Raw genomic sequence first — 21,567 nt, 5'->3', positions numbered from 1 at the left:
TTGAATAGACCGAGCGTTTTCTTACTGGAGAAAAGACCTTTGTACCGTTGATAACCTCTTCCCACCGTCAATTTCAGGCCATGCGAAAGATGCTCTTAGTCTTGCCCAGATGCAAGAGCAGACCTTGCAGCTGGAACAGCAAACAAAGCTTAAGGTATGTTGGATCTCATCACCTGTTGTACAGATAGCCCGCCTCAGGCAACTGCCAGGTTTCTGGGGGGGTATGAGTTGAAGTCTTATTTTCTAGCAATCTGCAGAGAGTGCTAAATTTTTCTTGTTGCTGTTCAGCTTTGGCATAAATAGTTATTTGCCTTTTTAAAAAAAAAAAAAAGTCTGGAAGGTGAAGTGCAAGCCGATTTGGCTTATTCTCAGACATATTTTATGGCTTTGTTTACAAATTGCATGTCCCGAGTGGTTTTGTAATTCCTAGAATATCACCACCATTTTTAGGGAATGACAAGGGTTTTCTGCAGGGAACTGTAAAGTAGTTGGGTGGAGGACAGGCTTCTGTTTCTTTTATAAAGGAATTTGGGGATTGTTTGAGTGTTGGTTGGTTTGGTTTTGTGGTTTGTTTTTTTTCTAAATAAATTATGTATGATCCTGAAATGGCTAATTATGAGATTTCTTACAATCATATTTTATGATCACATTTTAGCTTTCTTGTGTCATTGGTCAGCTTTGCAGGGCACCACTCTGATTACAGATGGATTTCTTAGCATATAATTGTCACTGGCGTTTCTCTGTAGGATGATGTATTGAGCTCATTTGCGATGATTATCTCTTTTTCTTAATAGGAGTATGAGGCTGCCATAGAACAACTGAAGAATGAGCAGATACGGGTACAAGCAGAAGAGAGACGAAAAACACTCAGTGAAGAAACGAAACAGCATCAAGCAGTAAGGGAATGAGGGGGAAGCCAAGTGATGGGAGGTCTTTTTTTGTCCTCCTTTACGGAAAAGGCAACAATGCATTAATTGCCCCCTTTGGGGGACGGGGGAAGGGGGAGCCCGTTTTCTACCCTGGCTTTGTAATGTTGAACTTGATTTGTAGTTATATGCAGTTTCATCATCTTGAACTTTTGTTACCAAATTCTTGAATGTCCAAAGGAACCGGTAGTAGCAGTTACCCTTATTGTGTGCTCTTTGAAATTTTCCTAAAGAAACTTTCAGGGAAGTGCTATTGAACATGCTGAGATACACCTGTTTGTGTCTAACAGCTGATGGTGTTAAAAGGTTGAAGACTACTGGCTTATCAAGTATATTTGTTAGCCTGGATAATGAAGTGTCTCTTAAGTTATTTGGATTTCAGTCTTAAGTAGCCTGCAACCCTATTTCTTCCAAGTTGGATCTTTTAGACAGGAAAAAATACCTCAAGAGGAGAAGTGATGCAAATCTGAGAGTTACCAGAGGTTGTGTTGTAAGCAATGTCGGTGCTTTCTGGTGCGTTTTAGCATGAGTTACTGAAGTGGCAATAATACTGAAATCAGGGAAATGTAAGCTAGATTTTAAGCTAATAGCTCACATATGGTGACTTTTTACTTTGAGAGCACAGGAAATTAGGTGATTGATTAATTGATTATCTAGCTTGGGAAGATAGCTAAACCTGCTTATTTGGCACATGTTGCTTTTTATCCCATCTGAGTTTGGACTTTGAACGGGGCTGGCTCAGAAAGCAGGCTTCACAGTCGTCTGTTCTGTTCATGAGTTAGCTCTTGAACTCTTGCAGTTCACAGGGCATCATTTGAAGTCAGAGCAAACTTGATCATGATTTACTTCTGAAGTGCCATGCTTTGCAGTTGTTGAGGAGACAACCTGCAAGCTGTTCTGCTGTCTGTGTGTTTGGAATAGAGAATAATGTCATCCCTTGTACAGAGTCCTCCTTGCTGATGGACATGGGCCCTCAGACCACTTTCAGTTGAGTGTAGGTGACGTGGGTTTATTTGCCAGTTGCAGTCGAAAATCAATGAGAGAAATTAATGAGGAACAAGAAAATCAATCAGAAACAGAGTTCATCTGACAGGCAGCATATCTTGACAGTTCCGTTGCTTTCAATCACCAGTCCAGGTAATGTGTTTTAGCACATGAAAAACATGTTTTTCCCAGTAGACGAAGTCTCCTTTTCTGGCCAAGGCACACTTGTTCTTTGTTTTTATAGCTGTGATACCTTAAAATGAAGTCAGACTATATAGATTTCTCAGCATAGAGGAGTTTTGGTGCTGGCTGAGGATGTTTTGCACCAAACTTTGCCCTGTTCCTATTCAAACCCGGGTTTATTTTTTGTTGGGGGGGGGCGTTGTTTTGTTTTCCCCCCCCCCCCCCGGCATGTTCCAAACCTAATTGCCCTCAGAACTAGGTTCCCTCTTAAATGCCTAATATTTATATTCTGAATTTTTTTTTTTTTTAATCTTGAAGCGAGCCCAATACCAGGACAAATTGGCAAGGCAGCGCTATGATGAACAGATGCGACAGCAGGTATGATGGCTTCCTTCTCTAACCCAGCTGGGAACTGTATAGTAGCTTTCTTAAGTCAAAGTGGTGATCTGGAACTGTGCCCTATTGTGCTGGCCAGATGGCTGATGCTAGGCATAGTTGCTTTCATCTGTACTATTTCCTTGGCATCAACAGCTCTGGCCAGGCAAATCAAAGGTCAGGAATTAGGACAAAGTGGCTAGGAGCATGGGCTTAGAAGTATGAATCTGGGAGATGCAGAGAGGGAGAATGCACTTCAACTTGAGCAGTAGCTTCTTGAAAACATTTGTAGTACTTAAGTTTACACAAATACCTACTTGTCCAAGTTCTTATAACTTGAACACATCTTCTGCTGTCATCTCTGCCTGTAGCAACTGGCTAATGAAGAGAATCTGAGGAAGCAGGAAGAATCTGTACAGAAGCAGGAAGCCATGAGGCGTGGTAAGCTGGTAACTTTTATTTTGCTAGTGACAGAGTGGGTGGGCGGGCGTGTGAGTTCTCTGTACTGATCTTTGACTCCTTGTCCGTATTGGTTGATGCTCCGTTAGGGTCATGTGTTAATGTCATGTTGGCAAGTAATGAGTAAATCCCAGTAGTACTAGAACTACCCATTGCTTCCAAGATTAGTTTTAGAAGTGGCTGTACTCCTAAATGTCTGCCCTGTGGTACTTGGATTTCCCAATGAACCGTCAGCATCTCCTGATATAGCAAGTGAAATTCTGATTTTGTACTGGGACAATCTAAAATAGAACCAGTTTTGAGGAGGGAAGAGAAACAAAATAGCTCTTGGGAGGAAAGGCTGAATCCGTGTCACCTAGTCTCCACTGTTTCCTGTAGAAAATAAAAGCTGAGTAATGAAGTTATAGTCTGAAACTTGCTTTGTTTCTTTTCATTGTTGTGGAATTGCCAGAATCACTGGGTTTGCAGAACTCCAGTGGGACTCCACTAGGGCACAGGTCTTAGAAATGTAAGGCAATTTGTGTATGACCAAACGGGGCTGGAAGGCCGATTTGCTCTGTACACAGTCGTGGACTGCTGTGTTGTCCGCTCCTTGCTGCCATCTGGTGTACTCTCATTGTTTGTCGGTATCTTTGAGGGAAGTATTGTAGCAACCATGTAACAACGCTCAGTAGTGAAACCTTGTAGGAGAGGGTGATTCGAGTCTTGTATCCACCTACTCAGAGGCACCAAGATAGGAACATCGAGGTAACCTGTCCAGCATTCAGGTATCAAGATGTGTACCAGGTATTGAGTAGCTAGGTGGTCCAGTCAGGACTTCTTGCAGTGACGCTGAAGATAGAGGGTGCTGTCTGTGAAGTCCTCATCTCCTGGGTTGTTCTTAGGTTTCTCATTCATTCTCCATTCACATCAATCTTAATATGTCTTTTGCAATTCTGTGTGTCTGAAGTAACAGAGCTTCCAAAATCCTGTTTGGGACAGCACTGTATGGGCAACTCTGTTTTCCTTCTCTTCCTTACAAGCAGTGTATGTTACCCTGTGTAGTTACTTGCCCAGGGTTGTCCTTTGTTGTCTGTAGCAGGTCACCCTTTCTCTCTGAAATTATGTTAATGAGCAGCAGCAGTGCCTAGCAGTGTGGTTTTTCACTCTCTGTTGCTTTATCCTTTGTCTAGTTCATCTCTGACTAAAGTTTGCCCTGAGCAATTTTTCTGGTAATGAACTTCCAGAAATGAAGCGTGGTTATTGTCTTGCAGTGTGCCATCTGGAGAAGGCCACCTATTTGGTGTGTGATCCCTCTAAGCACAGAGGGAAAATTCCTTGTCTTGTCTTCTGTGATATTGTACTGGTTGGCTGCCTTTTGGGGGAGGGTGGGAGGGAATTAAGATCTTGAAGTCTGCTGCTATGGGACTACACACAGCTGTTGTGAAGCCAGGATGAAGCAATGCATCTCTTTCACCTGCCTGATACCTGGGATTAAGCCAGCCCAAAAGATTGTCCTCTTTTTTCCTTTTTTTTTTTTTTTTTTTAAAGCTACTGTAGAGCGAGAGATGGAGCTGCGGCATAAGAATGAAATGTTGCGTGTCGAGGCAGAGGCAAGAGCCCGTGCCAAGGCTGAGCGGGAGAACGCAGACATCATTCGGGAGCAGATCCGTTTAAAAGCTGCTGAACATCGCCAAACAGTGCTGGAGTCCCTCAAGTATGTGCGAGCCAGGAGAAAGGCATGGGTTGCCTCACTGCTTTTGCAGATTTCTCCCATCATGTAGGAAACCTTGCTGTTTATTCCTCTAAGCTCTGAGGAATATCAAAAGTTAGTTCATATACTCTTGTACTCTGAACAATAGGAATTATATTAGAGAACCCTCTCTTTCACTTGTCTTGCTACATTGCCATCTGAACGTGAACCAAAGAGACTATTTATAGAATTGTGAATTTTATACAGTTTTTCTAACAAATTACTTCAAGCCTTATTTGCTAAGATTGAGACTCAATTACTCTGAAAACTCTGAGAGTCCTTTCTGTTTCTGAATATGTGCCATAAAGGTATAAAGCAGTCTATCTCCAAAGGGGTGGGCATTTAGGTTTGTAATTTTTTAGTTTTAGGTCCTTGGAGATTTTGAATTAAAAAAGCTTTATAATTAAATACCTTTTATTACAGTTCAGCACCAATAATGTATTAAAGACAGACATTGATATCATCTTAATGCCAAATGCTTTTCTGGATTTAATCCCAGATCAGGTATAGGCATCAGATGATTATAAATATATTTGCCATGCTTGTTCATGTTTCAGTTCCCAGGTGAGCCCTCAATTAGCTTTGACTGGTTCTGAAGAAGATTGTTATAAAGTTGTCTTGTAAATTGCTTCGATTCAGTCTTTGAAATCCCTTTCTCTTCTGCTTGCCTTGCTGCTTGCTTACCATAGGACAGCTGGGATGCTCTTTGGGGAAGGATTCCGTGCTTTTGTAACAGACTGGGATAAAGTTACGGCCACGGTAAGATTGTAACATGTATTGATAACTTCCAGAAAAGTCTGTCTGTAAATGTGTGTTAAACTCTTTGCTCTGATATGTTTATAAACTGTAAACCACGGCGGGAGTTTGCTGATCACTTAGTGCTATCTGCAGTCCTCGTTTAAGGAGATGCTGTGCTTCAGATTTTTAATCAGATTAATTCTCATCTTCTCTGTATAGATAATTTGTTTCTCATTGGTCACAAAAGTTCTGGCTTTGATTGATGAACAGCATATAATTGTCTTGTCTTTGGAAGCACCATCACCTTTACAAACACATTTCCTGAAAGTTTGCCGGCTATTACAAGTAATAGATGCAGAATCTGTGAAAAAAGTAGATAAGTCTTTTTCACAGGTTGGTTGGGATTTTTTTTCCACAGATTGTCCTAGAATTTTCTGTCTCTATGTGTGTAGGGGAATAAGGGGTTTACCTAACAGCCAATTAGAGATAACCGCAGATTTTTTTTCTTCGAGATCTTGAAAGCAAATTTTGTGTTTGACTGGGCTCTGAGCTGACAAGTTTTCATTCAGGTTTTTAATGATTGATGTTCATTGTACTTTCATGATGCACGAACATCTATAAAAGTTCGTAAGGGAACAGAGCATTATGAAATGTTTAATGCTGCTGTTACAAGACGACTTTGCCAGTGGTGGTTTTGGAGAACAGGCATCTAATCCCCCTTTCCTCCCACCCCTGATGTCTTTTGTATGTTTGCAGTTAAACTACAAACTGAAAATGGTTTTTTTAGGAATATTAGGGAAGGTATGTTGGAGATGTGTAATAGTCGATCTGGTGGACACAAGGGGTTTGTTCCCTCTAAATCAGTGGTCTCAAAAATTTTTTGATCACGTACCCCTTACAGTAAAAAATTTCTGAGAACACTCCCCCAGAAAACAGTACAAGATGCATCATGAAAGTTTGTTTTGTTTTTTAAATTACAATATAAATTTAAGGCCACAGAGAGAAATTCTTCAGCATTCCCCTTTTGCGTGCATTCTGTCTCTGAGTGCAATTTCTTCCCACCAAGTTAGCTGCCAAGAACTTGCCTGCTACTCTCATCCCAGGTGGATAGCAGACTGTCAGCTCTCTGTGATCAGGACGCTTGAGGGTACCATTTTCATCTAGAAAGAGTGCTGCTAGTCTCTAGAACTTCAAGACCTTGCAGGACATGATCTAAAACTCACTTTGCTGCTTATCTCACAACTTTATATCTAATTTTGATGTAGCCTAGAGAGCACTTAGAGAACTGTTAGGTGTGCAAAATAAGTTGATTAAAAGCTGGACTAACATCTTTTCATGGGATGAAAGAGCATGGTAGTGGCTTCTTATGGACATAAAGTTGTTTCTCAGTGTACTACTTAAAACTTTACAGTGAAAATATATTTTTAGTAGTATGGCTTGTTAAAATGGACGTTTTGCTTTAAATCAGTCACCACCATCTGCTCCACCCTCCGGCTTTATACGCACAGGCTGATATAAAAGACACTTTGCCTGAGTGCGCTGGGGAGAACAAGACATGCGTTTAGTGGATCCTTTTGTAATCTGTAGGCTGTACCTGGAATGCCTGCACTATTCAGAGCCTTTTGCAGATTAGTGCTTGGTGCTTTTAGCTGCATATTCTCTTGACCCAGATACTGGTTTCCTGCATTATGGTCATTTTTGCCTCTGACAAGCTCTTGTCTTGTGAATTTGGGACATCTGGCTTAAAAAAAAAAAAAAGTAAGTATATTTTTGGAAAGGAGATAACACAGCTGGAACACATATTTTCTGTTGCATTGAAAAGTGACTATAAGGTAAGAATTAGCTAGTTATTTTAGGGTTCCTCTAAATTAGCCCTGGATGGATTTTCAGCTCTTCCTGCCTACTGTAAGGGCTGCCTTTTTCCTGCCTCTTCCCATCCAAGCAGAACCCCAAAGGTTCTGCTCAAAGATTTTTGAGTTTGTTGGTTTTTTTAGTGGAATTCACTTTGCTTATCAGTCAGAGATTCATTTCTTTGGTAGATACTTCATGATAAACAGATAGGCACTGTAATCAGACCGATTTGTGGAGTTGGCATAGTAGTTGGGTTCTTCTGTGAATGTGAGAGTCGAGTAATTTTCCTGTTTGGATACATAGCTGTCAGTCTCAAAGCCGTATTTCTCTGTATCTTGTACCATGAACTCAGTGAAGTCCAAAAGTCTGAAATACTTCTCTCTGCCTGGATGGATCTGATGTATCAACCTGTAACTTTGCTTAGTACTGGATATTGCTAAAGCAGATGGTATAAGAGTGCATGAGATCATTTGTCATGGTACCTTGTTTTTAGACGGAGGCTGCTAAAAAGGAGGAGTCTCTTTTGTGTTCTAAAGTCCCTGTAAACTGAGATAAATCAGGTGTGGAAGTAATCTTACTCTTTTCATCTTGGAACTCACAATTCTGAACTGTTCATGTTTCCATCCAAAGCAAAGGTGATGTCACATGTTCAAGCAGAGTGAAACTGAACATATGGTGTCTCATGGTTTATTTAACAATGCCATCCTTGTTGTCTTTGAGGCTTTTGACCTTGTTCTGTACTTGTAATAAAAGTCTGCTTACTTTAAAAGCAATTGCTGCAGCTTGCTCTTTTGTCTATCTGGGCTTGCTCTGATAGGAATTATTGGCATCTAGCTGTAAGCTGACCGCAACTGATTACTTGCACTCAGAACTCTGTGGAACAGTTGGCCTCTTCCCAAACACCTCTCGGTTTAAAAGTAATGCCCCTTGTTCACTTGTATTTTCTGGTGAACAGGATTTTTGGTAAATCAACTGACTCAGTTGCATATGTACAGACAGATGGAACTGGAGGCTTATGTTTGTGCACCTTAAGTGAAGTTTTAAAAAATTTTATCAGTGCTATAAGTCTCTGAGAATTAAGGAAACAATCCTGTACATGCTGAAGATTTCTGTAAAGTCTTGCTTTCAAATCCTGTCCTGAAATTGTATTCTTAGCAACCTCCTGGAGTATCTTTAGTATTGTCAGCACAGCTCCTTGTCTATTCTGACAGCTAGCTATGGTGGAAGAAGCTGCCTGCGGGGCTCTTGGTTTAATATGAGCCAACGTAGTGCTGAACCAAGCCGCAACCATAAACCACAGAGAAGCCTGGATTCTGCTTCACTGGCAAATTGATAGGAATGTCTCATGTTCTGGGGTTTCTGAAATAACAGTCTCTGATGCAGTGATGGTAATTCCCGTGGTGGTTTTGGCTTTGAAGCTCCTCTTGAGTACCTGTTTTCCTGTTGTGTTGGGTCTGGCATGACTGTTCACCTTTAGCAGGTGTACTCTGGCTAGTCCTTTTTGCTCCCTACTCTGTACTGCCTTGGTGGCAGCCACAATTCAGATGTTTGTCTTGGCATCTTTAATTCAGCATACATTTTCTTCTATGGGGAGGGTTAGTGTGGCAGACAGCACCTGGTTGATGCAGGCTTATTCTTAACTGCTTGCACAGAATACCTGAAAAAAAACCCAAACCACGCCACTTTCCCAATGTGCTTTTGTTCATAACACTGGAAGCTAAAGCTTCAGCATTATGGGAGATGCTGTTTTCTCATAGGAGGCTTATAACTCCAGTTTGTAGCAAAGCCTGATGGCTATTTGTCTTAATACATACTCAGTTAAAAGTTTGAAAAGCACACACATTTTGAGCAGGGAGTACGTACTTCTGGATATATGACTATATGCATTACTTGTGCTTCTGCTGCCTTTCACACTGTGAGATGCAAGAGCACTAAATGCCCTATGAATAGGGAATGTAAGACCTTGACTGAACAGCGATAAAACATCTTACCAAAAGTAAACCCCTATTGGTCAGCATTTGTCCTGAATCTTAATTCCCCACCACAGGGCATGCTACACACAACAGCGTTGCCTTGCCAAGTGTTTTTCCTAATCCTTCCCCCTTTTCTTTGCAGGTGGCAGGCCTAACCCTGCTGGCAGTGGGTGTTTACTCTGCCAAGAATGCCACTGCAGTAGCAGGGCGATACATAGAAGCACGTTTGGGCAAACCTTCCCTGGTGAGAGAAACCTCGCGCATTACTGTACTGGAGGCACTGAAGCATCCTATCAAGGTAAAGTTTATCTTTGGGTTTGTGTTGCACTCAGCCATGAGGATGCAAAACTCCTTTTGCAGCTCTTTGTGTCAGGCAGGGAGCTGTCAATGGCTCTGTGAATAAATGTACTATTGGAGATAGCGTAGGTGGGCTGAGATCATTGTCATTTCATATGACCTTTTTGTCTAGGTGAGTTGTCAAAACTGTGGTTGGTATCTACATGTCAGTAATTGAATTTGTCCTCTCCAGGTTGGTAAGCGTCTTACCAGCAAGGCTCAGGATGCCCTTGAAGGAGTTGTTCTCAGTGTGAGTACTCTATTTTGCTGTCTTGGTCTGTGAAGGATGACTTTGGAATCTAAATGAGAAGGGCTGTTTCCTTAGCTCACTTCAAAAGCTGTAATTCCAGTAATTCTGGAGACATAGCACCCTCAGGGCACTGAGACTGTAAATAAGCTCCTGTGTTCAGTGTGACACGTGTTAAGCACTCTGTTAACCTTTTTTTCTCTGTGCAAAGCAGCTGGAAGTCTTAGTTCAGTTCTTGCCCTGCTACAGTTTTTCTCTATAGTCAGCATGTTAATATACAGACTTCCACTTGTCTCATCTCATCTGTTAAGGATTACTGAACCTAGATCTGCTTGTAAGCCAAAAAGCCGAAGAAGCATAAGCATTTGCCCATCTTGTGAATGGTTCTTAACTTGCTAATTAGGGCTGCTTCTGTATATTTGCTTCTGAATTTGATTCCTGGATATCAGGCAAATTTAAGTGCTTCCTGAAGCTGCTGAGAGAAAATGCTCCTGCAGGAAGCAGCTTTCTCCCAGTATCTCTACAAATGCAGTAATAAGTATGAACGTGAATGTTTATGACTTACATGAAAGAATTAGTACTGCAAAGAGTTGCTTAAGTTTTGACATATCTCTCCCATGGCATCCAATAGGAAGTGAATACTTAGGTGTTATCAGTTCTTACAGTAGTTACTGCACTGCTGCTTTTTCTTATAAAAGAATTGTAGCCAAGCGGACAGAACTTTAAATTGAGTAAATCCTGACATAGAGGGAGAAATGACCCTGGTCTGAAGTAAGAAGCAGCTGAAGTTAAGGCTTAAAACTTGAGACTGTAGGAGTGCTGCCTACTTCTTGCTGGTACTGATCTGTGAAGCTGATAGATGCGGGTCTGTTGGTACTTTCTGTTCCTTAAGTTTAACCCTTTTTTTGCAGCCACAGTTAGAAGCACGTGTGAGAGACATTGCCATAGCAACAAGAAATACAAAAAAGAACAAAAGCCTATACAGGAATATTCTTATGTATGGTCCCCCTGGCACTGGAAAGACGCTCTTTGCCAAGGTAAAACCCTGCCAAGATTCTGACAACCTGCATGTTGCGGGGTGCTCTGAAAACTTCAGGGTCCAAGCACCCTCCCTGGTCTGAAATCTGTTGCTGTAGTATTGCATAAACATTGTGTTCTTGTGTCTCTGTTGGGAAGGGAGGAAAGGGCATCCAGCCTGCTTCAGCTTTAAATTGGTACAATCACTTGAGTTCTACTGCTAAGTGTAGGCAGAAGAGCCCTTCCATCTGGAAAAGGCACTTGGCGACTGTGACTTGTGAAATCGCAACACTGGCCTGTTGTCCCATTTCCACCTCTGTTAATTTTATGCACTTGTCTAAATAGGGTCTTTCCTGCTGTCGCTTACTAATCCCAGAGCAGAGAAGAGATAGATATGGCTTCACTGAGCATGTGCACTACCAGGATGGTTTTTGCATGGATTTGAGTAAGGAATTGATTTTTGAGTTGCTTTTCAGTGCTTGTCCACTAGATCTGAGGTTTCATATACTTGTTTAACAGTGGCAGATTTGACGTGCTGATGCAAGTTGAATTTTTTTTTCCTCTATCAGTACATTAAACCCGTATCCCAATAGTGTTTTGCTGCCTGCTCTGACAGTATGCCACCTAGTTTGGATTTCTAAAGCCAGTAGAGAGGGACGGATCTAGGAAATGGCAACAGCAGCATAAGGAGAAGGGAGAAGTGTAAGAGCTGAGAGAAGTGATTGGCAGTGGACAAAGAAGTTTATTAAACAGTCCAGAAGTTCTCTTAACACTTTTCCCCAATAGCATAGAAACTCCCAAGGGGATGGTGGTGGTAGCTGTAAAAGATTGGAGCAGGTCAGGAGGAAGATGGATGTAAGGGTGAGACCTGTATGCTCTAGAGAGGAGAGAATACTATGCTGGGAAGTTGACTGTTTTCTGAGCTGTGACTTTTGTACTTGGGTTAACAGCAGTGACGATACAGATTGCTATTATTGCTGTTCCAAAAAGGTAACATGTCATAGTGTGGTGGTCTTCTCTGACTCCTGGAGGGCAAAGATATATATGAGTCTGTGGTGGTAAGAAGTAATGCTGTATGACAGGATTCTTGAGACAGATGTAAACACACTTGGATGCAACTGTCAAAGCTTCCAGCTTTGGGCTGATACAAAACACTAAACATTAGTAGCAGGACCTGGGTGGTTTTAATGGGCAGAGCAAAGCTTTTTTTCAGCCTCCTGCTGCATAGCAGGTAACTGGTTGGATTCAGCTAAGCATGTTTTGTGGGGCTGTTGCTGATCTGCTTGGGCTGACTTGTTCATTTTAACCTTCAGATGACTTTTCTTTACTCGGCAGAACTGGATAGCCAGGTCTGGGTCAGCTAATAGTATGTTAACTCAGCCTGCTGTCTGTTACCATGGCAGAGCTCAATTGGTAGCTGCTTTGTGAACTGCTTTCTGAAATGGAGGAGAGAGAGAGATCTTCCTATTTATTGGCTTCAAATCCTAGCGAAGTCTGTTCTTACAGATACAGGCATTTGTGGGCTAATTTGCCACTGAGATGTTGCAGTGAGATGGAGTGCAGATTTAAGCTGGGACCTTAATTACAATGTTACATGGCTCTTAGTAGACCTGTTTGGGCTGAAGTAGAGGGAGGCATTGCCAAGGCTTTAGTTCTGCCCTGCAGTGACATGACAGCCTAAGCAAACTTTGGTCAGTGCAAGCCATAGGCTCTTCTGATGCGCTTGGCTAATGTTGGCTACATCCTGTCAAACTTGCTTTATGGATAGACTTGCATTTTCTGTCCTAGCAAAAAATCAAAGAGGATTTTTTTTTTTTTTTTTTTACCTGCAGGCTTAAGGAATGTATTTCCAGCATGCCTCAGGAGCTTCATCAAAACCTTTCACTTAGTAGTCACCATACCAATGAGTCTGGCTTTAAAACACAGGCAGGCTTTAAAACACAAAGGGAAAATTCTGTTATTTTGTCCAAATACTCATCGGGTTCACTGACCATTTAATTCCAGGCTTTTAACTTTTTTTTTAAATGAATAAAATTTTTTGAGAGTTGTATTAGTTAAGCATCTAATAGAGAATAGAATCCTGTTATAAACTAGACCGTGAAGAAAACAGTGGAAGAAATAAACAATACACAAGTTAAAGATGAAGGTCTAAGCACTCTGAGCATTAAAATTTTGTGCACTGCCACAAGACTAAACTTCCATCTTTCATTGCCATTCAGAGCAATGCTGAAAGCTGCCCCTAAGTGACTAAAGAATTATTCTCTTCTCTAAGAGCATACTTTCCCTCTGCAAATAAGCATGCTGATAGGACTAAACTACTTTTATTTCCCTCCTCATCTTCCGTGGTGTTGCAGTGAAAGAGAGTGCTTAAGTCACTGTTTTTGTTTCCTTCCAGAAATTAGCTGTGCACTCGGGCATGGACTATGCCATCATGACAGGTGGCGATGTTGCCCCCATGGGGCGGGAAGGAGTTACTGCCATGCATAAGCTCTTTGACTGGGCAAACACCAGTAGGAGAGGGTAAGTAGGGGTTCCTCTCAATACTGAATTTGGTTTCTTGCTCAAAGAAACTCACTGCAACGATGTAGTTCAGACCCCTGATCTCTGTTTGTTATCGAATGATACTCTTCTACAGATGAGGTAATACTGACCAGGCATAACATCTGCTAAAGTTTTCCTGGAATGGATGAATTCTTGCTGCTTAGTAATATTTAAAAGGCTGAAAGCTTTTGCTCTTCTGCTCCCTCAAACCCTTCTTGTTTACTTCAGATTTTCCAGATCAGTCATTGCTTGACTCTCTGCTGATCTCACCAGGCAGGTGGAGAGATATTGCCTGCTTGAAGGCTGGGACACATTTCTTTCAGAGTGATTAGCTTTCTGATGGTAGTTAGGAGACTTAGCACAAATGGAGGTGCAACCAGGTGTTTACAGTCTCTGGATATTATGTTCCCTGTTGCGACTGCTCAGATTTTAGGCTCTGATACTGGATCCAGCTTCTTGTTTACTTTTGAGTCTCAAGCAGAAGTAGCAAATTACAAGAAGTAAAAGAGGATAAGGGGGAGACGGATGCTAAAGGCACTGACGTTAGATAGGTGTAATAGTCACAAGCTGCTGTGCTTTTTCAGTCACCTTTAAAAGCAAACTTTTATCTGCAGAAAAGCATTCATGTTGAGGCTAAATCTTGGCTCGCTGATTTTGTAAGAGTATTTTGTAAGAGTAGTTAATTTGTTCATACTAGTGTAAATGGATTTTTGCAGTCCAGAGGTAGCTAAGAAGTTGCTTGTCCAGCCAGGATATTAAAATTCAATAGAGAACTTGCAGTGGGTGTCAGTTTGGGGTTTTGTGCTGTTTTGATCGCAGGTCTTCTGTAAATGTGGCTAACTGGTGATTTATGTGTTCTCTGATTGCTTTAGATGGGCATTATTTTCCAGTGTCTGTTTTAATCTTTGCTGCATTCATCATCTAAATGTTTCTATTTCCCCTTTAAAAAAACCCAAAAATATGCAGAATAGATGTCCTAAGGATTTAAACTCTTTAAGCTTCTCCTACCCTGAGGAGTTAGAGAAGGAAAGGTGTAATAATTAAAGTGAGCTTAGAAAAAAGAAGTTGGAAGAGATATGAAGATACTCAACTGGACAAAGACTGCTGGATGCTTTCACTAGAGTTCTCTTTCACAACACTGCCTGGGTCTGAATTTATTCTCTGTCGTGATAAAAACTTCTGTGCATTTGAACTTCATAAGCTTCAGATAGCCATCTTATGAAAGTTGTGATCAAAGGTTACACGTATCCATATACATCAATATTCTAACCTCCAGTAACATTTTAGTATTTAAGCAGATTTTATTCTGGGTATCCAACAATGTTAGCTGTTAGTTCTGTGTTGCCTTTATTAGCTGAAAGCCGTTGTGATAGAAGACACTTCTCTGCAGAGACTGTAGCTGAGAATATTTTCAGAAAAGCTGGAGCTGAGTAAAAGATGTTAATAGGCCCTGAAATCCCTTGAAAGCTGGTTTTGAAGCTAGGCGAGAAGGTAATACAAGCTGTGACAGCTTTATGAGCAACTTGGTTCTGTTATTGATAAACATCTTTATACGCTTTGTCTCTTGGGAAGAGCACTACCCTTGGGTTATAAATGAATTTATTTTTGTGAATTATTCATTGACTTTATTAATTCACTTCTCCACAGGTAGTAAAACCATTATGTTATTGCTAGTGCAGTTTGGAAAGGAGAAACCCCCCAAAATAACAAAGCAAATTGCAGGGGAGGACTCTGGTTTGAGGTTTTCAGAATGATACAAGGAAGAAAAATGGCAGGAAATGCCATTGTCACCAAGATTTCTTGTATGCTTGCATACCTGTCTTGTACACTTGCGCCCATTAAATAGGAGGGAATGCTAAAATAAGCACTCTCACAAACACTTGGGGAGCCAGTCTAAATTTCAAAGATCTACTCCAACTTGGCAGTAACATACCAGTACTGCTAGATACAAGCCCGTTGCCAAACCATGCCTATGAAAACTCCCATCTATATTTAAAAATCTGGAGGAAGTTAAGGTCCTGTGCCCTAGAATTGCTTCTGTTCAGTCTGCTTCTGCACAGCAAGAAACAAAACTCCAGAGGCCTGGAGACAGATTTATGGCCTAACGTGTTTTAAGCTAATACCTCTTTCTTAACTGTTGGGATGGGCCAAATGCTTGCAATGGAAAAGTTGCTGTAGCTTAGCTGAGAAATGTTGCCTTAAGAAATGAATCTGCTTGTGTAATCCTTGGGGTTTACAGCTGGTCACAGTTATGGGTAGTGGGACAGGAGAATCCTTGAGCCATTTGAGCCTCACTTACCTGTCTCCTATTACTGTGTAGTGCTTTCCTTTTACAGCCTCTTGCTATTTGTGGATGAAGCGGATGCGTTTCTACGGAAGAGGGCAACAGTAAGTACTTTATGTCCGTTACCTGTGCATGCTGCAGAGTTAGTCAGCTGACAGCCTTCTTGTTTAACTTGATTAACTAGCTTCAACAGGCAAAAGAGTAAAACTGGCAAGTGCCTTACTACTCACCTAATTCAGTGATGGAGAGACAAGGAATTAGCATCTTGCAACTGAATAGAATGAGCATCTCAAGACTGACTTGAGAATTCCTCCCTACAAGAGATAGGTGACACAATCTTTTTGGAGGTTTTGCAAGTGACTGGGCAGTAGGAAAGAAAGAGGCTTATCTTGAAAACAAGAGAAGATTGTTCACACTGCAGAGCTGATACCCTGCAGGGTTTGTTTTTTGTCCCAACAGATACTTATCTTGGGAGATTTTCGTAACAACTGCTTTTCACTACGTTAACAAAGCTACGCTAGCATCTTCCCCCATACAAATGATTTATATTTTCAAAGTAAGTCACCATATTGTACGTTGAATCTGGGCCTGCTACTTGAACCCCAACAGTCTATTTAAAGAGCTATCCCTAGGAGATTACTTTGAATGTGTAAGTGAATTCTTTGCTGTGGATTATTTTCCTGTAAGTACCTTAATGGACTTCCCAGCTAAAATAGTGTTCAGCAGAGAAAGCCACCTGGGCCAATGGTTAGAGCCTTGGGTTTGAAATCAAGAGAATCACTGAATGACTGTGGGTAAATATTTAATCTCTCTGCTGGAAGCTTTAATTCCTAACCTTTTTCCTGGGTATATAAATTGATCCTTTTTTTTTCCAAGGTATTACAGTGCTTTTGGATTCTACTGTAATGCAAATGGTTGACAATAACAGAACTCACTTTGTCAATAATGCTGCTTAAAGCTGTGACCTGTCTTAGGTCCCCAAGCAGTTGACCTTCCTTTGGATTTCATCTTTGCAGGAGAAAATCAGTGAAGATCTCAGAGCAACTTTAAATGCATTCCTGCACAGAACAGGGCAGCACAGCAACAAGTAAGTATCCAGTTTCAGCCCTTACAGCAGTCGGTATTTCCCTGAACTGAGGAAAGACTGTAAAGGGTCTGTGGTGTGCAAATGAAAGTTGGAAATGTATGATCTGTGCTACTAAGGACTTGAAAAAAATCTGCACAGAATATCCCTAGTTCAGTCTATATACTGAATTTTTGATTTTCACTTGCTCCTCCTTTATTTCTTCCTGGGACCTGGAAATTAGAACTCAGAAGGGTTGTACACAGGGTAGAGATCAGTGCTTGTAAAAAGGGTGTTCATTTGGCCCATGTTAGCAGATGCGCAAAAGGGATCTTGAACTGCCTTTCAGGACAATGCTTCCTCTGCATATGGTATGTGGTGGTGAGCAGTTCCCTTTCACGTATCATCCATACTGTGTGTGGCTCCCTTCCAGCACTGTAGGGAAATTGTTTGCTGAGACAGGGATGGTATTTGAACATATCGATTGTCTTAATGAGTACATTCTCTTTCTTGATAAGTTACTGTTGTTTATGCAAGGACAGTATGGGGCCCATGAAAATCAGTATCACAAAAGAGAATGCAGGGTTGATACTGTCTGGATGTTTCACGATCTCTTAAAAAAAGCATCAGCAGGTGCTTGTTTCAGCTGCTGTTCCTCTCCAGTACTTTGGCCTCTTTCTATGCTGTGCATGTGTGTGCAGTGGGGGTGGGTTTGAAACTGAGGCAAACGAGTTTAAATCTGACCCCGTTTCTTTTGCATGAGCTGTCTGCTCGGTATGTCCGTGTGTAACGTTGCGCGTAAATGTAGGAATCCCAGAGCTGTTTCCTTCAAGGCTGCTAATAGATTTGCTAAACACAGATGATTGCAGGGCTGACTTGACAGATGCATGTGTGTGAATTTCACTGCCAATCCATCCATGCTCACTTTGTCACATTAATTTTAACTTCTTGCAGAGCGCTGCTTAGTTTAACAAGAGCCATTTCTTGGCTATTGTAATAAAGAGGTGACCTTTCCTCGACCTTTTTTAAGTAACCTTTGATTTAATTTTTTTGTGTGTGTGTGAACTTTACTTAGTTGTTAAACTTCTTGTTGGCTCAATTTCTTTGTAAAAGAAAAGTTGTCTCTGTATGCGGGAAGGTGAGTTTTGCAGTGATGAACGGCTCCCTTAGTAAGTTTGTAGTAAAACACCTATTATAGTAACCTCATGACATTGAAATAAATATTCTAGAAGGTCATTGTTTCAGGATAACAGCAGGGCATTTTCTGCCCATGGGGTCTCTCGAACTTGTTAAGACCAATGCAGCTCTAACTGATAGCTGCTTGTATGTAGCTTCTCCGTACCCTTCTCTGTCACAGTGAGGTGCCTTGGAAGGTGTGACTTTCCAAAATGAGTAGATTGCTAGAAAGCAAGGTGTTGAGCCTGCAAGAACCTTGCAAGATCCTTGGTTTTCTCTTTGGGAGGATAGGGAGTCTATTCTGAAATGATTATATAGAATTGCACTATAAACGCTGAGTTGAGTATAATTATTATTTAAAAGATGTTGTACTTGCTGTTTGCAAGAATAAATGTAATAAATATGTATTGGCAAAATACATATGTTCTGCAGGACCCAGAGCAAATGGTGGTTAAGATAGAAATACAGTTTTCTAAGATGAAGACTAGATATCCTGAGCTTCTAGGTGATCGCTAGAAATGTTTTTTGCCCTGTACCTGCAAAAATGATAAAGATGTTTAGATGGAACTGCAGAACTCTTAAGAACAATAACGTGTATGTTTTAGCTTTAGAGAGTTCCCCCTTTTTCTAGGAAATAGTCCTTTTCAGACTTGTAATGTCCAATTGCTGTGGATCTAGCAAAGTTATGGTTTTGACCAGATTTATAATGGCACTGCAAGCAAATGACTGGTGGGGGGTGTTAAGGGGACGGTTCTTTCCTCTGATGTTAAACTACCTTAGCAGAGCTCTGGGTAGGCTTGTTTGGTGCTGGTGGGTGCTAAGCCTCCACTCAAAACAGCTGGGCTGTCATTCTGTCAGATGTTGAATTCAACCCTAATTTAAACTGTGAGCCATTCTAGGAGACTGAACATGTCCTTGTGATTCATGCACTGCTTTTTACTTCTGAACAGCCTTATTGCTGCTTTGGGCAATAAGGAGTCCTGTATCCATGAATGGGAGTTCACTTGAATAAGTCTAATAGTGCATGTAAATCTAGCTGTTTTGGTGAGACCCTGAAGAGTACCGTTACTTTACCAGTGAATTGTCACCAACGTAACTTAAGTACTAAGTATTGTGAACTGCTGGCTTAAACTTCCCAAAGAACTTTCTGCATCTTCTTGCTGCGTAGCTGACTGTGCCTGTATCTCTTGCTCATTTGTATCATTTTTCACAATAGAAATGAGCAAGGCCTGAATATCAGGTTGTACGTCAATCCTTTATCCAAGCTGTGTTTCTGCATGGGTTTGGTGGAAGTCCTTGTTGGTAGAAAAAGAATAGTTTTATGCCTGTGTGGCTCTTGGGTTGGCAAAGTTATCGTCAGAAATGATGGCAAGGAACACAGCCACCTGTAGACTAGAATTTAAATAGACTGCAAGAATATCAGTATTCCAATAGCTGTGGTTAAAAACCCATTTCAAATTGTAATGCACTGTTAAGGTGGTAACATCAGTAAAAACATTACAGTAGAATTGGCAGGGGGAAGAACCATTATTACATAGCAAAAGAAAGAGCTTCTGGCTTCAAAATGCAGCAGGAGAGAGCAGGACCTGGAAGCTGGCACATCTGTACCATGGAGCAAAGCTTGGTAAAACAAACCACCTTTGTTTTATGGTACCCATTGTGAATGCCTCTCTTTCTGCACGCATTAGACTTGGTAGCAGGAATGTGTTATCAGGCTTGCTTGAAGGAAACGACTTTTACCAGCTGCTGAAGAATGACCTTCCCATACACAGACACAGCAGTGGTACACTCCTCTTATTCTTAGGCCAGATTGAGTCCATTCAATGCTCTGCAGCTCGTTCTGCTGGCTGAGGTTTCAGTAATGCTGTTGGCTTTCAGTTTGGTAGCCATTCATACCTTCAAAGCAAGACTAAGACAGTGCCTCATGATTCTAGGGTGCTATGCAGTTAGCAGCTTGAAGTCAGCTCCCCAAACTGGGATTTAAACTGGAGATGTTTGTTATGGGTATCTCTCAGTGTTGTCCAGCCTTATTCCAAGGTTTCAGACTTAGAGGTCTCTGGGAGGTTGTACTCTTGCTAAATGTTTGTGATATTCCTAACTTGAGGGAGCTTGTGGGTAAAGTGATAAATTAGGCTTCTATGGCAGGGACAGACTGGGGAAGGCTGGTATTGGAAGGCTAAGTACTGAGTTAAACGCATTTCAGTTCTAAAGAGTTTAAACTGCACTGCATTTTAGTATGTCACTTTGGATGCTGTTACAAAGCTGTTTCTAAGGAATCTTCAGACATGTCAGGTGATGAAATGTCTTTGATACTGGCCATGGCAGTTCCCAATGTTCAGACTGTTTCATTGATTTTTATTTTTATGGGTTTTTCAGTCTTTCCTCTCTTTTCATACTTTCAGGTTTATGCTTGTTTTAGCAAGCAACCAGCCTGAGCAATTTGATTGGGCTATCAATGACCGAATAGATGAAATGGTGAACTTTGATCTGCCCCAGCTAGAAGAACGGGAGCGGCTTGTGAGAATGTATTTTGATAGGCATGTCTTGAAGCCAGCCACAGAGGGTAAACAGTGAGTATCCCTGCAGAACTCTTCCACCCTATAGGATTCTCTTTTTTTTAATTGCTTTTCTTCATCTCCTTTTCTGTGTATTCTGTCACACTATCTATAAACCCACTTTAAACAAGTAGTACAGATAAGAGTTGGAGAGATGCCTCTTGCTATCTTGTTACAGGATGAGATGCCATCCTAGAATTTCATGCCATGGTTTGTTGTGCCCTTAAAATTTAGGAGACCAGTTACTGCACTAGAGGCAATAATGCAAGTAGGAACACTGTTGGAATTCCTCATATCCAGGCACTTGTCTTTGCTTGGCTTAAGAGGCAAATCAGACCAAGTGACTCGTTTCCTTGTGTGCTGTGCAGTCTTGTACTTTTTTGGTCTTAATCCAGGTACGCACATTTCTTTGTGCCACAAAATCGGGCTTTCTAGGCCCAGGAGAACAACTTCTGTACTCAGGCTGGATCTTTCTACAGAGATTGATCCAATCTGATCTTTGATTTCATTGGAAGTGTTGCTCCTTACAAAGCCTACCTCTGACTCCTTCACCCTCCTGTTCTGTCATGCGGCTGCATGTAAAATAATCCTTGTTCTTCTGCTTTTTAGACGTTTGAAGCTGGCCCAGTTTGACTATGGGAAGAAATGCTCAGAGATTGCCAGGTTGACAGAAGGCATGTCTGGCCGAGAGATCTCTCAGCTTGCTGTGGCATGGCAGGTAAATAGGGCTTTTATCACTGGGCTTGTTGTTTTGTTTTCCCTTTCTGGAAGGTTTGAGTGTTTGATGTTGGGGTCTCAGATCTTGTCTCGCTTTGGAAGTTTCCTTATGTCCATACGGTAGTGCTAGAATGCTGCTAGCTCTGCGGTGGGTGTGAGTATATCAGCATAATTCCTCATATCATAAATAGGAACAGTTTTTATAATCATTAATGGGAAATCCCTTACTGAATTTAAGTAAAGCGAGTGAGTTAGGAATGGGTTTTGGCAAATCATGCTGGTCATTACTCATGTTCCAGCTCAAGAAGCTCAGTAAAAGAGATACCTAATGTTGTTGCCCATAGGTGTGACAGCATTAGGACACTATAACATCCTACTGCCCTACTTTGTTCTTAACACATTTTTAGTGC

The 21,567-nt window shown here is 41.3% G+C and overlaps 1 protein-coding gene across 2 annotated transcripts in view; it reads left to right on the top strand.

Moving 5' to 3' along the window:
- Nucleotides 1-21,567, top strand: part of LOC128143698 (ATPase family AAA domain-containing protein 3) — a 30,007-nt gene that overhangs the window by 739 nt on the left and 7,701 nt on the right. For both annotated transcript variants that reach the window (XM_052791207.1, XM_052791208.1), the window contains exons 2-15: nucleotides 78-154; nucleotides 795-896; nucleotides 2,412-2,471; nucleotides 2,840-2,909; nucleotides 4,458-4,623; nucleotides 5,349-5,418; nucleotides 9,364-9,519; nucleotides 9,751-9,807; nucleotides 10,716-10,841; nucleotides 13,217-13,341; nucleotides 15,699-15,750; nucleotides 16,663-16,733; nucleotides 20,288-20,455; nucleotides 21,050-21,158. In XM_052791207.1, the coding sequence (XP_052647167.1) occupies nucleotides 78-154; nucleotides 795-896; nucleotides 2,412-2,471; nucleotides 2,840-2,909; nucleotides 4,458-4,623; nucleotides 5,349-5,418; nucleotides 9,364-9,519; nucleotides 9,751-9,807; nucleotides 10,716-10,841; nucleotides 13,217-13,341; nucleotides 15,699-15,750; nucleotides 16,663-16,733; nucleotides 20,288-20,455; nucleotides 21,050-21,158 (1,409 nt within the window). The remainder of the gene's footprint in view (nucleotides 1-77; nucleotides 155-794; nucleotides 897-2,411; nucleotides 2,472-2,839; nucleotides 2,910-4,457; nucleotides 4,624-5,348; nucleotides 5,419-9,363; nucleotides 9,520-9,750; nucleotides 9,808-10,715; nucleotides 10,842-13,216; nucleotides 13,342-15,698; nucleotides 15,751-16,662; nucleotides 16,734-20,287; nucleotides 20,456-21,049; nucleotides 21,159-21,567) is intronic.

The sequence above is a fragment of the Harpia harpyja genome, chromosome 7 (assembly GCF_026419915.1).
Source record: "Harpia harpyja isolate bHarHar1 chromosome 7, bHarHar1 primary haplotype, whole genome shotgun sequence".
NCBI lineage: Eukaryota > Metazoa > Chordata > Aves > Accipitriformes > Accipitridae > Harpia > Harpia harpyja.
This window is presented reverse-complemented; position numbering and strand designations above follow the sequence as displayed.